Here is a 15,389-nt window from a genome sequence, read left to right on the forward strand (position 1 = left end):
TTTGAAATTACAGGTGTGTTAGGGGAAGATAATGTAGAGATGTATCACCCTTCACTTATAGAGTAGGGTTCTTTTTAGCCACTTGCTGCTATGGCAACCTAAAAATATAGGTCTGCCAAGTCGAAAAGAACGAAGCTAGTGTAAGGGGAATTAATAAAATTGAATTTATCGTATCTGGCACTGAATTTATCCGGGTATTAAGGGGATTCTAGCCTGTTTGGTAGGGAAAGAAACGACCCTCTCATGGCTTGCCCCACAGTTTTTTATATCCTTCATGGAGGGAGTCGAGTTAATCATGCGATAGTGACATGTTTACTAGGCCTTTAGCCTCTGTTTGCTCTGCTTAGTTTGTCAGGAAATGGACATTGTTTGTTAGATGTTTACAGCGGTCCCAAGTGCCACGCCAGCCAGGTACGTTAGCATCGTCTAATGATCGCAAGGTTGGCAGATCGGAGGATCGAGCCCCGGCTGGCCACATGTCGAAGTGTCCTTGGGCAAGACACTGAACCCCAAAATTGCTCCCAATGAGCGGGCCGGCGCCTTGCATGGTAGCTTGACTACCTCGCCATTGGTGTGTGAATGAGTGTGTGAATGGGTGAATGAGAGGCCATTGTAAAGCGCTTTGGAATAAAGCGCCTTATAAGTCAGTCCATTTACAGTTTTATTTATCTAGCTAATGATTGGTCTCCCAGAGTAACAACGACACGTATGGAATGTTAGTTCCTCAGTCTTGTTTGTAATCTTTGTTTGGAAATGTAGGCTACATATTAATGTTGTTAAATATATATATTTATATTTTTATACAATACCAATATTGTATTGTCAGAGATGCAAACTGGTGAGGGGGTGGAAAAGGTGAGAAGGGTAGGTGAGCTGAGGAAACAGACCTGCTAAGGGGGAGGGTGCGGGGGGTAGTTAAAGAAATAAATAAAAAAATAGGTGACCCAATCCTATTTTGGATTAAAAATGGCGGATTTCGCCGAAAGGTGACATGTTTTCATCCCTGATTGTGATGTGAGTGTGTGTGTGTGTGTGTGTGTGTGTGTGTGTGTGTGTGTGTGTGTGTATCATTCCCTCATCGTTAATCTTATGAACAGATTTCTTTTGATTAGTGTGTTATTGAAACCGGCTTTGAATGCAGCCCACGGGCACAACAACAACATCTATTGCGGCGGTGCCATGACCTAAAGCCAGTCTTAAGCTTGCACTGGCTCATCCAGGCACTATGACAAACGGATGAAAAACATTCCTCTGACTCAGAGGTGGCGGACCTGGAATCCTGAGATTGCTAGCAATCCAGGTATTGTCTCAGAAAAGTTGAATAGAATACATCTCCAAAGAATGTGGAGTTGCCAGACTGCCATATAACATTTTAAAGTTAACAGGGGCTAACTTTTTAGTGAAAAGTCAAATCAATGGAACAATTTAAGAGTAGTCCCGCAGAGGTGTATTCTCTCTGTTGTGGTGTGTGTGTGTGTGTTTGGGAGTTAACCTTGACATCGAAGTCACATCTGAAGAACATAATCCTTCCCTTTTAAATGTAGTTGGTTTGGGTAGAAGTCAGGCAGTGTTTTGAACTGCAATTGGTCTTCAGAGTTTGCAGGCTTTTGTTCCGGCCCAACACTAACACACCTACTAACTCATCATACTTGAGCATCAGGGACTAAAGAGCAGTACTCGACCGTGTTATCAAAACCCAATAAACGCGTGAAGTATCGTTCATAAAACCCCACGGCTTCAGCCGGGCTCTTATCAACACCTCATTTCTGTCTAGTCTATGATGCTGCCGTCTTTGAAGCATCAATCAGTATCTTGCCTCAGACACAACAGCTGTTGAGCTGTCGCTACAAAACCCGGGTCGTCTTCTCCACCCATCTCCCTCCTCTATCACTGCTGTAAACTCTCGAACCCCAAAAAATGAAGGATACAAACAAAGCGAAGATAGCTTACCTTGAAGTAAGGGCCAATTTTCTCTGAGGGCAAACAAGTGTAATTTTTAACAGTTTGAAGGAAACCCAGAAATGCGCCGGCTCCCTCTGTTCCACCTATGAGACTGTAACCTGTGAGCGCTGATCAGAGCGTTCAGCAGGATGTTATCCTTCAAAGCCTTCAGAATCAGAGGAGATACTTCTTATTTACCTCCCACAACAAGGACTACTGATTAATCACACCAATTATATCCCAGGCTTTTGATTTTAGATTTAGAAAGGGGTCTCTCGAAATTAATTAGAAGTTTGTAGAATGCACGATAGGTGTATTAGGGGAAGCACATTTAAAAGCAAGCAGCAGGGACTGAAAATCATCTTTGATCTCTCATGATTTTGTGTTTACCACCCCCCCCCCCCATGTCTGCTTTGATTAGAATACAACAAAGCCCATGTATGAGTCACAGCTGTTCATATTGCAATTGACCGCTATTGTACAAGGGTGACATATTTAGCAGGTGGCCAGAATATACCTGTACCGCACATGGTGTGAGTTCTCCATCCTAGCCAATACGCATACAGAACACTTGTAAAGAAACCCTCACTAGGTTACAATTACAATACATAGGGAGCAACATTTAACAAGGCACATAGCTGGCAGTAACAACTGAGGGCATGTATACATGTCATGTATGAGTGTATATATTATTTATATTGTTTTATTGGAATTTGTTTGGATTATTTTAGAGCCTTGATTTTGATTAGATTATTTATTACAAATAAATAGCAGATTTTCACATTTAGAAGATCTCATGCTATCGGTTGTGTTTGTGTCCGTTCAGAGCTGGAGGTAGCCAGGATGAGTACTGATGGAAACCTTCCGGACCTGAGATTCCCACAAACTGGCGGCCATGGCAACTCCATCCACCTGTCAGCGAGCACCTTGAAACAACATGGGAGAAACGGTAAGTGGCCTTTAACACAACTCAGATGCTATAGTTTGACATCAATCACTAAAGTGGTATACTTTCCTCTCTTACGAATATAATGACGGCCTGCGTTCGTAAATCCGCCGGAGCGCACGCCGGGTTCAACGTCATAAAAGGGCCGAGTAATTTGATTGGACGAGAGGCAGTCACGTGGACTTCTCTGGCGCTCTCAGAGCTAATTTACGAACGCGGCCCGATAAGTGTTGGTTTCAGGCGGTATGGTAACGCTGTTAATGTACGAGCCCTATGCAGCATAAAACATGCCCTTTTTCACTGGCTTCAAATTGAGGAGGGAGGGTCCGTGGTTAGCCAAATTAGTTATATTCAGGCACCACCTCTAAACTCTAATAAGGATATTTTACACAGAACAAGGGAGGAAGTCAGCCCATTTTCGGACATTATTACTTCCTCGTGCAAACGGTCTCTGACCGTGCTTTCCGAGCTCTTGGCCGGGTGGATACACCGCAACGATTCATAATTCATACTTCATATTTCCCGTCAGGTGTAGCACACAAATGGTTTTCTTTCCGTCTAAGTGAGTGAGCTCAGTAGGGGGGTGCAGCAGGGGGGACGGGGAGAACATATTACGAGAGAGGAAAATAGCACGAGTAATCATCGCCTTTGTCCAAGCTGACAATAACGACATTTCATTGATGCAGAATGAATTGGCCCTCTGCTACACAACAGTGTTTTTTGTTGCACTCTTGACACCTTTAACTGCCCTCCTCTTTCCTGTCCAAACCAAATATCGAAATGAATTATTAGTGGGGTTTTGCCCAATTAAATGTCATTGAATAATAAGAATACCCATTACCAGCCACCTCGTTGGGTGTTCGTTAGCTGTCAACAATGTTGTCAGACTGTAATGTTTATCATGTGAAGTGAGCTATTGATTTGGGTATTAGCCTGTGTGGTAGCCTACATCAGGTATGGGCGATCGTTCTCTGCAAGGGCGAAGTGTGGGCACAGGCTTTTGCCCTCTCTGCCAATCAGTAAGACATCAAAAGCCTGTACGCACACCGGTGTTTTTCTGTCAGGGGTAGGATTGTCCATCCCTCTGTCAGATTGTACAGCTCGGTAATGAATGCGGATCACATACAAGATATGTCAGTTGTTGGAATGATGTATCATACGCCCTTTTCAGGAGAGATCCGGATAGCCTTTGTCCTTTACAAACACATCGGAGCCTACCTGTCCACGGAGAACGCCAGCATGAAGCTCGGCAGCGAGGCCATGGCCACCAACTACTCTGTCATCGTCAACTCCCCCGTCATCACGGCAGCCATCAACAAGGACTCCAACAAAGTTTACCTGTCCGACCCTGTCATCTTCACTCTGAAACACCTCCAGGTACGGTCTAGACTCTATACATTATTTGAATTGTTACGACCTGGCTCTGAGCCATAACAAAAAGGGAGACACACACACACCATATAAATGATATAATAATTAAGAATTTAATAAAGATAACTTTATTAGGCCAATACAATACACTAATCTGATGAGGTATGGTAATCAGTATGTCAGTAGTGTAAGTGAGTGGATGCAGTGGAAAGTCTTGACGTTAGAATTATAAGGTTCTATCTTCATTTTTGTCAAAATTGAGTTTTTTACATAATCTGATCCATTAGGTGTTTATTAATGCCTGTGCAGTGTTGTTTTTTTAAAATGTTGACATTTTTGAGTTAGTAATTCATAAAATACAAAGGTTCCATCTCACAAAACATAATGGAATGTAAAAACGTTGACGCTCAATATCTCTGAACTACCCTAAACGGAGATAGAACCTTATAGTTCTAAGCTCACGAAGTGTGGGGTGGAAAATAGCATATCAAATGAATAACGGTGCTGGTGGAGAGAGAGAGAGCCGGAGGACTGGAGCGCCTTTTAAACTCTATCAGTAGACCCAGACAGCTGTGCTGGATCCTCCTGATTGGGCTCCAGCCCCGCCCACCAGGTAGCCCACCTGAACAGACCAAGGTTAACAGACGAGGCCAGAGGGCCGTCACCTGATACTCTATCATCGATGACACATCAAAGATTCCATGCACTTCCCACCCTAACCCCCTCCAATGAAAATGACCTGTGTGTCTCCAATGTACGGTACTCTTAAAGCACTCGCACTCGTACAGTTATTATCGCTTGAAAGAACACACAACAAGAAACCTTGAGAGGTTTTGAGTGGCACAAAAGAGGTTAGTGAACCAATTGGTTATCACACAATGGAGGATGCACATATTGTTTTTGTTTTCATTAGTTTCTCTCTATATTTTCGGAATAAATAAGTCACCCAGTTAAACCTGGGAGGCTTAGCAAATATCAGCTTTATATTGGGAGTCCCTGGAGGCTGGTTAGTCATAGCGGGGAGCATTAACTCCCCCTCTACTGCATTATCTTCCTCTCACACCACTCCGTCAACCATCCCCGGTTTGTCTCCGAACGGTGCCCAGGGCGATTATTAGGCAGGTTGAAAGACCTTGAGAAACTTGTGCTGTGTGCAGCAAAGGTGGGAGGGACCTCATGAGGAGCAGAAGCTTGGAGAAAGAGAGAGAGAGAGAGAGAGAGAGAGAGAGAGAGAGAGAGAGAGAGAGAGAGAGAGAGAGAGAGAATGTAAAGTGAGAAAGAAACAGCTTATGGCTTTCAGATTGAAGTGGGAAATGATTACTGCAGCCCAACTGCCATTCTCTTCATTCATATTTTGGAGAAAAGGCATAGTGCTCTTACTGCCTGACAATAATGTAAGTGCTCCACCATGTTCATACCCTTTTTCAATAAACCAGTGCCTTCATGGAAGTGTATGTGGTTCCCTCTGCTCCTTACAAGTCCACTTTGAAGAGCAAGGTAGGGAGCAAACGGCAGAGCAGACGGTCGTTATCTCAGAGTATCAGAATCAGATGACCTATCTCAATTGGAATAAGGAAGGAGGAATATACCAGTATATATATATATATACCAAAGGAAAAGGAATATACCAGTACATGAATGGATACAAACACAGCCGACTTCTGGTACATACATTACAATGGCTGGGGTTGCGTTGAATGCATGCTCTATAAAGCAAAACTTTAAAAAATAAAGAAATTAAAAAAGAATGTTCTTGAATTGGTTGTGGCGAATTTAATTCTGCATATCCAATCTGCTCTTGAGAGGGTTTTGGACCGTCTCATAATTGGAGTTCTTCTTTTTGTCATACATTGCCCTACCTACAATGAAGAAGAAAGAAAAAAAACATCAGTTCAGAGTTTCTGGATCACTGGTTTTAGTGGACTGCTCTGTCCTGACGGTTATTGTTTCACTTCCTTGCCACAGCACTTAATGGACTAATTAAAGTCATTAATGGGACTGAAGGTCACCAGGATTCCAGGAATACTGTACTGCTCATTGGTCGCTCTGTGGAGGGTAAACTCAATCAGAGGGAAATTGTACTGTATGTTCCTGAGAGGATTCAAAACGTGAACTGATTATCAGGCCGGTGCGGGTAACAGACTCTGTGGCTTAACTTGTTTAGTGGTTTAGACCAGAGAACACCTCTGGCAGGTCTTGGCAGCTCATTGCCATCAGAGAAACTGCTTAACTGCTTGAGAAAATCATTAAATGGTACAAGGGGTAGAAAGTATACGGGTTCTCTCATGTTCTATACGGTCTCTGCTCTTGTCTGCTATCATCTGAATCATTCTCTAAAGTGACTGCTCTAAAATAGGTAGCGAGATAGCAGGGAGGCACTAGTCGTTAAGGCTGCTTGCCTGGCAGAGCTGCTGTTGGAGGCCATTAAACAGTGGGACACTCCATTCTTGCACAGTGAAGGTTAAAGCGAAAGGTCGAAAAACACAATGAAACATGGGGCCTCGCCGCTCACTAGCTGCCATTAAAATAAGATCAACCCAGAACAATCACAGAGGGGGAAACCTGAAATGGGAAAGCATTAAGGGGGCTTTTTTGCCAGGACTTTAAACAATGGAGGATATAATGGAGCGAGATCTGTAAATGACTTGGAAATTCACTCCATCCCGTTTCTATTTAAACCCAAGCAAAGGGTTAGACTTACAGAACGGACAATTACACAATCCTGCAATCGGCGTGTTTTTTTCTCTGTCATTAGCTCCATTGTGCATGACTCCATATGCTAACGGTCATGTTGTTTGTCTTCTGTCCCCCCCACAGCAATCTGAGGAAAACTTCAACCCCAACTGTTCGTTCTGGAGCTACTCCAAGCGGACCATGGCAGGATTCTGGTCCACACAGGACTGCCGGCTGTTGGGCACCAATAGAACTCACACGACATGCTCTTGTACCCACCTAACCAACTTTGCGGTCCTCATGGCCCATGTGGAAGTGAAGGTGGGCCTATTTTACTTATACGTCTTATTTTTGTTGATTCCACACAGGCATGGAAGTAAATAGGTGACTACTGTACTGTGTATGGTTACAGTGAGAACAACAAGAACAGGGGATTCAAAAAGGTGAATTCAATGACGCCATCTGAAAGGGTGTTATGCTGTACCATGTAGCCAGACATTTATCGTTTATTTATCTGCCTGCTTTGCGTTGACTCGGTGGGGGGCGACTACAGCGTAGCGATCACTTTTCAATAATGTGTAGTAAATGAAACGGCGACTGAAATCAATGTCCTATGTTGCAAACAGAATGGGTATTCTTATCTTGTGGCCATCCACAGTGATATGAATCGATTTGAAGAAACATAATGGCTGACGCACAGGTATGGCTTCTTTTTTCGGAATAATAGCGAGCAACTTCGGGTAGAATCTGTATCTGTTGCCATCACATTATTTGTCCTTAACGTATTCATATTCGGGTACATGCCTTACTAAATATGAAGGGATCTGACCAGAAATATAAATTTATTTAAAAGCTTCATATATTCATAAGTGCTATCTTACCTGCACTTGTGGGTGACTCATTGCCTTTTTAGCCTTCCGGGCACAACAGAAAAGAGAAGAGACATGACCATGTTTGACATACAAAGTGAAGAGGAGAAGAGGTGCGAGAGGGAGAGGCAGAGGTAGTGGGAGGGAGAGGGAGAGAGAGAGAGAGAGAGAGAGAGAGAGAGAGAGGGAGAGAGAGAGAGAGAGAGAGAGAGGGAGAGAGAGGGAGAGAGAGAGAGAGAGAGAGAGAGGGAGAGGGAGAGGGAGAGGGAGAGAGAGAGAGAGAGAGAGAGAGAGAGAGAGAGACAGAGATTTGAACAATGAGATTTGAACAATGACAAATGGAAGATTGGCCCCTAGTTTGTAAGGTGTGGTTGTGGAAGAGTGTCGTTGTCGACCGCGACTCTCTGGGGGGAGGAAGAGGATAAGGATGGTTCTGCTCCGGTTGGGTGACAGACAGTTAGATTACTTCTGTCACAGGAAGTTTGAGGGGCACTTTGCTGACGGACCCAGTCCTAGTCTCTCTGTCCTCTCTCTCCCCCAGTCTCTAGCCTAGTCAGGGAGGAAAGAGGACTCTATAATGCCTGTCCCAGTTGGCTCAAGGCCATGTAACCGCAAGCTCCCTGGGCCCCCCTCACCTACTCACCCACAGCAATCACCCCTGCCAGCGAACCCCCCTCTCCCCCCGGAGGGGGTCACCTCTAGCCAGCAGAAGTCACTATTTGTCACTCAGCTGTTTGGCTTTGGAAACTAGTGAGTTCTGCTGGTCTCAAGCAGGGCCTTGAATACAGAGGGGACTGTGAAGAATGGGGCCTTTTCAGAAGAAAAAATGGAGAAAAGAGATCAACATAGGAGTGAAAGGGCCACTTTGTCCCCTTGAAATCCCTGGATGCTAGTGTTGTATTCAGATGAAACTGGACAGCAGTTACACCCCAAGTCCTAACGGTGTTTTTTCTGCTTTTCTTTATTCTTCATGCTTGGTTGGATAAAGGCAGTTTGTTGGAATATGTCTATATTGTAGATACCAGGGTGTGTTTTTATCTGACAAACTGCCACAGCATTCTGCTCCAAAAGCACAAAAGGAATGTTGGAGAGATTGGAATGGAAATTCCATCAATTGGAGTCCCCATGTGTTGTGTCTCCATGGTAACAAAACACACCCCTGCTCCTCTCCCTGCATTGTTATTAAGCATTACCCTCAAAGCGAGATATTGTATTTAGCCATGTTTATACCCGAGCACCATCACAAAAAACAGACTTTAATTACCATCTTCATTTTGGAGGGCAGAGTACCACCATCACAATCTGTAATTTCGCTATATTTTGGCGAATGGATAGTTTGTTGAGTTTTTGGTTGGAGAAGCATGAACTTTGGGGGCTTTTAAGTCTTTTTTTTCATGTCATGTCTCAAGCTGTTCAAACCGAGTAGCTTATTTTGGCGCTAATTAACAAGCTAACTTGACAACAAAATGTGCCCTCTTCCAAATACCTCTCACCAGCCAAACGCATTGCCATGTCTTTCATATTCATATGAGACCTTTGAACCTCACGCATATGTGTGATTATTACACACAGCGGTGCAGTTGCAGTAGCCAAACTCCACAGGCTCTTATACTCTCGACGGGATTCATTATCTTCCTCAAGTCAATTATCACCTTTGCGAATATACTGTTTGATCTCTGACAAAAGAAGAAGAAGAAGAAAGATTCTACTTTTGTTATTCAAAAAGGGTTATGTCTGTTCTGTTGAGGCTATGGAATGGAATGCTGCAATATGCTGCAATGTTGTTGGCACGCAAAGTTAAAGTGGATTCACTTTTCACAGTTGTCACTCAAACCCCTTTTCTTTTATCATTCTTTGTGTTCTTTTTTGATATGTGACATAACTTGCTATGGAGTCTCTTAGAAATAGAAATAGCCCCTTTTCGAATGATAATTGAGAAAGTGTACCAACACGGTCCTGAAGTGCGTCAACACTGTCAAATGATTCACTTGTCATGTCGCTACAAACACGCACACACACACACACACACACACACACACACACACACACACACACACACGCACACACACACACACACACACACACACACAAACAATGTCTGCCAATGGCAGGGAATTAAGTGGCTGCCATCAAAACAATGGAAAGGGCTGTCACATTCATCTGGCTCACCTCTCAGGTCTTTTGTGTGCTAACATGAACTAGCTTTGAGTATAAGCCATCCCCTTCGCCAGGCGTCTCTGCTATGGTAAAGTGTAGCCGTCGGCCCTGTAAACAAATGAAACCACACAGGCCGTCACCAGCTGTGTGTTGCACAGAGCTGGTAGCTTTTGTGCCTCCAGATTATGAAGGAGTTTCGACTGAGTGTGTGAGTGATTGCTTAAGCCGAGTGAGGTCTACAGTCTATTGTACTTTGACGCAATTTCACCAACTAATCCAGATCGTTTATCCTCTGGCCTCTGTCATCAAACATGGGTAGCCTATGTTTAGGTAGAGTTTAAATCTATTATATTAGTTATATTAGTAAACCTAAGTTACGGAGAGAGAGGATTTGGCTGTTGTTTCAGTAAAGGTTGACAATGAAAAGGATGGATTACTCCAACCTGTCCATGCAGGTTGATGTTCCTATCTGTAAAACATTTTTTCGAAGACTCTCCTGACCGATAATTGATCTGTTTGACATTGCCATGTTTAATGACATTGTTGTATTGTTACCTTATCATATCTTCGTATCTTATTGTAATACGAAAACCAAAGTAAATTCACACTCAGGACCCATTTTGGCTGCTTACAAAAACTCAGTGGGGATTACTCACCCAATCCATTGTGTTGCAGTATTTTGGCTAGCGAGTTTGTGTTGTTGTTCTTCTTCGGCGTATGGGTGGTTGTTTTCCTCTCCACTCCACCAGGCTCGGGGCCGAGGGGCTACCCTTTTACCACCCCGAGACCTGGTTGAGGGGCTCACCCGGGCTATATTTCTGGACACCCCTCCAGAAGCCACGTCATCGTCTCGTCATCTCTCGTCATCTCGTTTGTGTTGTGATTCTCAACAACGTTGAAACGTAGTTCCGTGTTTCAAAAGAAAAGTCTGAACATTCTGATTGGTTGCCGACATGCGGACCAAATGATCAGACTGTGTCACACATGTCTTCTCAGTCATACACGCACCCCCAGAAGATAGAAAAAAACAAGATTATTATGATGTATTTATTTGTATTCGTTTTTTTGCCAACTAGGTAACATACAAGTTGGTGCAGTCTCACTGATAAGACATTTTCCAACAACAAATCTGGGAAATCGTGAGCTTAGAATGATAAGGTTCTATCTCCGTTTAGGGCAGTTCAGAGATATTGAGCGTCAACGTTTTTACATTCCATTATGTTTTGTGAGATGGAACCTTTGTATTTTACGAATTACTAACTAAAAAATGTCAACATTTTAAAAAAGAACACCACACAGGCATTACAGTTTTTTACGATTGCTAACTCACCATGTTCAATACTGAAACCACAGTTTCACAACTCTTCATACAGTCTGCATTCGTAACACTCATGTTGGCCAATGACTTCATTCATGTCTCAAAAGAAGCTCGTTCAACCACACACTGTCAACAATGTTCACTCAGAAGCATACACTGTCATTCATAACATTCTGACTTACAAAATACTAACAACAGGGAGCATTACATAGTTTGAATGATTTTCACAAGAATGAATATTTCATTATAAAAATTGTTTGATTTATAGTAATCATATACAAAATAGTTGACTGTACAACTGTAAAGTATTAGGCAACAAGAATGAATCAGAAATGCCACAATTTGCTTCTATCCTTTACAGTATTCTATCTTTTGCTTGTTTTATCCTTTTTTTTCAGTATCTTTGCAGAAAGTAAGTTACGGTACATTTACTTCAAAGTACACTGCATTTACTTGTGTAAAATGAAAAGTGAAAAATAAAGTGGAAGATGCAAAGTTCAAATACTGTAAAAAAGAAAAACTGAAATTCCAGGGCTACAATACAATAGCAATCACACTAAAAATGTCTCACTCCTGAGGGTTTTGGTCCACCCTCTGGTCTGCATCTGGTCACATCTAATGTCTTCCCTGGCAATGCATCTAGTCTATTTCATTGCATTGTATATATTCTGCTACAGTAATATTTTCTAGACATTTCAATATGATTACTGCAAATAGTGAAAATACCACCGCTCATCCGTTATCAGACTTTGCTGAGGTTCTGGAACTGAAGAGTATCAATAGAGTGCAAAATAACAGCATCTGCACACTCAAACACTGTGCAAAAAAACTGTTTATTGCGAGCTTTCTGTCATATATGATAGGAATATGATTACTGCAAAATTGCACCAAATAATTCAGTTTTGAACGTGTTCTTCAGAGTTTTGAACACAGTATGTTAGCAATGAAAAAATGTGTTGCAAATACATAGTATTTTGCAAGTGGGGGAGTTTGAAGGAGAGAAGTGTTATGGCATTTGGAGAATGTAGTCATTGAATGCATTCTGTATGAAAGCAATGCACAAATCACAGAGAAAGAGTCACAGTTTTGTTCACATGGGTTTCTGCTCTGCTGACTGTATGAAGAGTTGTGAAACTGTGGTTTCAGTATTGAACATGGTGAGTTAGCAATCGTAAAAAAACTGTAATAAACACCTAATGGATCAGATTATGTAAAAAAAACTAAATTTTGACAAAAATGGAGATAGAACCTTATAATTCTAACGTCACAAAATGAGCCTGTGCATTCCAACACTCCCATTCCAACAAAGCCACAGCACAGGTCAAACATAGCTACACAAAGCTAAGCGATAGATCATTAAATTGAAAAAAAACAAGTCGTTTTTAAGTAAGTAAAAAAGACGCTTCTCAAGGAAGGACGTTGTTTTTCCAGGGGTGCGGTGGTATGACCGAGGAGACAAATAACGAACGCATGCTCTTGCTCTGTTATACACGCACACCGGAGGCAACGGTATGCTCTTTACTGAACCATCACTTTTGAATTTAAGCTCCCCATTTGCCAAGATAGCCTTGGGGAGGTTGTCTAGGGCTAGGCACACTGCTTAAACAGAGGGCTGAAGCGCCCAGCAGAGCTTAGAAAGATAGAGCTGCCCTCTCTCCACTTACTAGCCATTATTTAGGTGGTTGGAGAATCGTGTGTCTACGGGTAGTATCAACCCTCCGCTAAGTGGCACCGTTCCCTACAGACCCGCCAGGTATAAATCAATGGTCCTTTCAGTAGATGATGGAAGGGGGCGATGCTTTGGCCCCATAGATCACTGTCCTGGGGGTTGTCAGGAATCACATGGCTACCGACCGTGATAGGTTTAGGTCACCTATGACCACCGTGATATGTTTAGAGGCTCTATGATCAGGGCCAGTCGTGGTTGCCCTGGTTGCCCTGGTTGCCCTGGTTACAGTCCACCTGTTTAGTTGTCGCAACATGCTCATACGTGTACAGTACGCACGATGCGCTGTTACTGTTCAAGATTCTCATGTCAACTTAACAAATCGATGAATAATGCACTCTCTGTATTACCTCCGTAAAGACAATGGTAGATAGATCCATGGCTTGACCGGTCATTTGGATGCATTCTATGATATGCTACAGTATAAGGCCACATAGATGTTAAATGGTAAAGGCACTGACTTATATAGCTTTGGGGTTAAGTGTCTTGCCCAAGGACACTTCGACGTGTGGTCAGCTGGGGCTCGAACCGCCGATCTGCCAACCTTGCGATCATAAGACATCGGCTCTTTTTTTATTTTTTTTTATTATAAAAATATTATTTTAAATACAATCATAGCTATACATATTCATACATGTTAATTTTATAGCCTTCATTGTATTCTAGTTCAAATAAAATAATTATTCATTATTAAAATCTATTATTCAGTCAGTCCTTCATAACCAAAATAACCCTTCACAACAAATGAATGCGACTACAAAAACAAAAAACATCTTCAAAAATCTAAATCAAACTCCAACCCTCCATCCACCCCCGCCCTTATAAACCCACAATCCCTAATAAACAACTTCTCAAAATCTTTTTGCCCTGTCTTGTGCATCAGTCCCACATTCTTCCTGACCAATCCCTCAAAGACTTTCCACACTGTTATCCACTTTCCCTCAAATCTTGCTAAATTTCTCCTCAAATAAATGCATACCTAGCCTGTGATAATACATAATTTAAACACCATATATTCACTCCCCTCCTCTTTCCCTCCACCCCAAAAACCACCATCCTCCTCCACTCCTGCATCCCCACCACCTCCACCCCCCAGTGCTTCTTCACTAGTCCTTTCAACCTTTCTTCGAATCCCTTAATTTCTCTACATTCAAAAAGCATACAGCTGCCCCATGTTATGTTATGGAAGCCATGAATGGTATGATTCATCCAATAGGTACAGTACATACAGCTGGAGGCTTTCCTAGCTGGCCCTTCAAATGGATGTGAGGAATGGCGAAGCTCTCTGATTCATGTGGCCTCCATCTGCTCCTCATCGCCCGACACGTCATAAATCCTCATCCGTAGTATGTGAGATCCATGTGTGGGGGTGGCTTCCCTTACCACAACATGTGCCCTAACCCGCTTATGGTATGTCTCAAAGCCCCCCCCCCCCCCCCCTCTCTCTCTCTCTCACGCCATCGAGGCAGATGTATGCATTTTTAATCGGATTGGCTTCACGCTGAGTAGTTATTTGAGGAATAAAAGATTGAACCTCATCTGCGATCTCCGTTCGCCCATCGTCTTATCGGAGGCGTCGTTGTTTCCGTTCGGTCAATTGATTCCTGATGGTGATGGCGATGGTGAATTTTTTGGATCATACAGCGTCAAGCTCGAGGTGCCTGATTAGAGTGGTCAAGAGGAGAGGCGATTTTCGAATGCAGTGGTGGTGATATTGTATACACCACACAGAGTTGGTCTCCCTGGAAAAAAAACAAGGCCAATGTTTTGTGTTACTCGGTAACAGATCAGGGGCGAAGCCAATCTCCCGGGGCATCCGTCTGGAATGAAAAATATGTGTGTTTAAGAAATAAAAAGCAGGGGAGAGACAGATTGGAAGACAAATCGAATGTGCACAGGCAGCAGCAGCACACCCCAGTAAGTAACATGTCCACTGTATGACACGCAGGCCCCACGACACAGTGAGTGAATGTCAGAGCAAATTTGGTCCGCCGCTTCGGGGACCCCCAGTTGCCTGCTCCCAGTGCACACACCTGTTAAATGAAGGCAGTGTGTGATATGAGGCAACAGCGGCACTGCGGTGTATAGTACCGCCATCCCCTGGACCAAAGCTTCTCATATAATCCACAGCCCTGTTTTGAGGGATATGTGGTGGCTGTGTTGGTGGTGGTGTCCTAGCATTCTTCCCCACCCTCCCAGAACAAAGAGATGGGTTCTTCAGTCAATCCATCACGTACGGTGCTGTGGCAGCACCTACCCCCCCCCCCCCCCCCTCTCTCTTTTTCACCCAGCCCCCCTCCCTCCCTCCCTTTGAGGGAGAGATTGTGATGGATAGAGCCTGAAGCCATCGCACAGTTCGCTAGCTCTTGCCACCGTGGGGTGCTTTCA

General features: G+C 43.3%; 1 protein-coding gene across 1 annotated transcript in view; it reads left to right on the forward strand.

Annotated features, from left to right (window-relative positions):
• The window catches only part of LOC308172279 (adhesion G protein-coupled receptor L3), a gene marked incomplete at its 3' end in the record, with an annotated part of 155,338 nt that overhangs the window by 97,709 nt on the left and 42,240 nt on the right, over window positions 1–15,389 (forward strand). The window contains exons 10-12 of the mRNA XM_080547182.1: window positions 2,768–2,890; window positions 4,059–4,264; window positions 7,076–7,252. Of these exons, the coding sequence (XP_080403308.1) occupies window positions 2,768–2,890; window positions 4,059–4,264; window positions 7,076–7,252 (506 nt within the window). The remainder of the gene's footprint in view (window positions 1–2,767; window positions 2,891–4,058; window positions 4,265–7,075; window positions 7,253–15,389) is intronic.

The sequence above is a fragment of the Nansenia antarctica genome (assembly GCF_963989245.1).
Source record: "Nansenia antarctica genome assembly, chromosome: 17".
NCBI lineage: Eukaryota > Metazoa > Chordata > Actinopteri > Argentiniformes > Microstomatidae > Nansenia > Nansenia antarctica.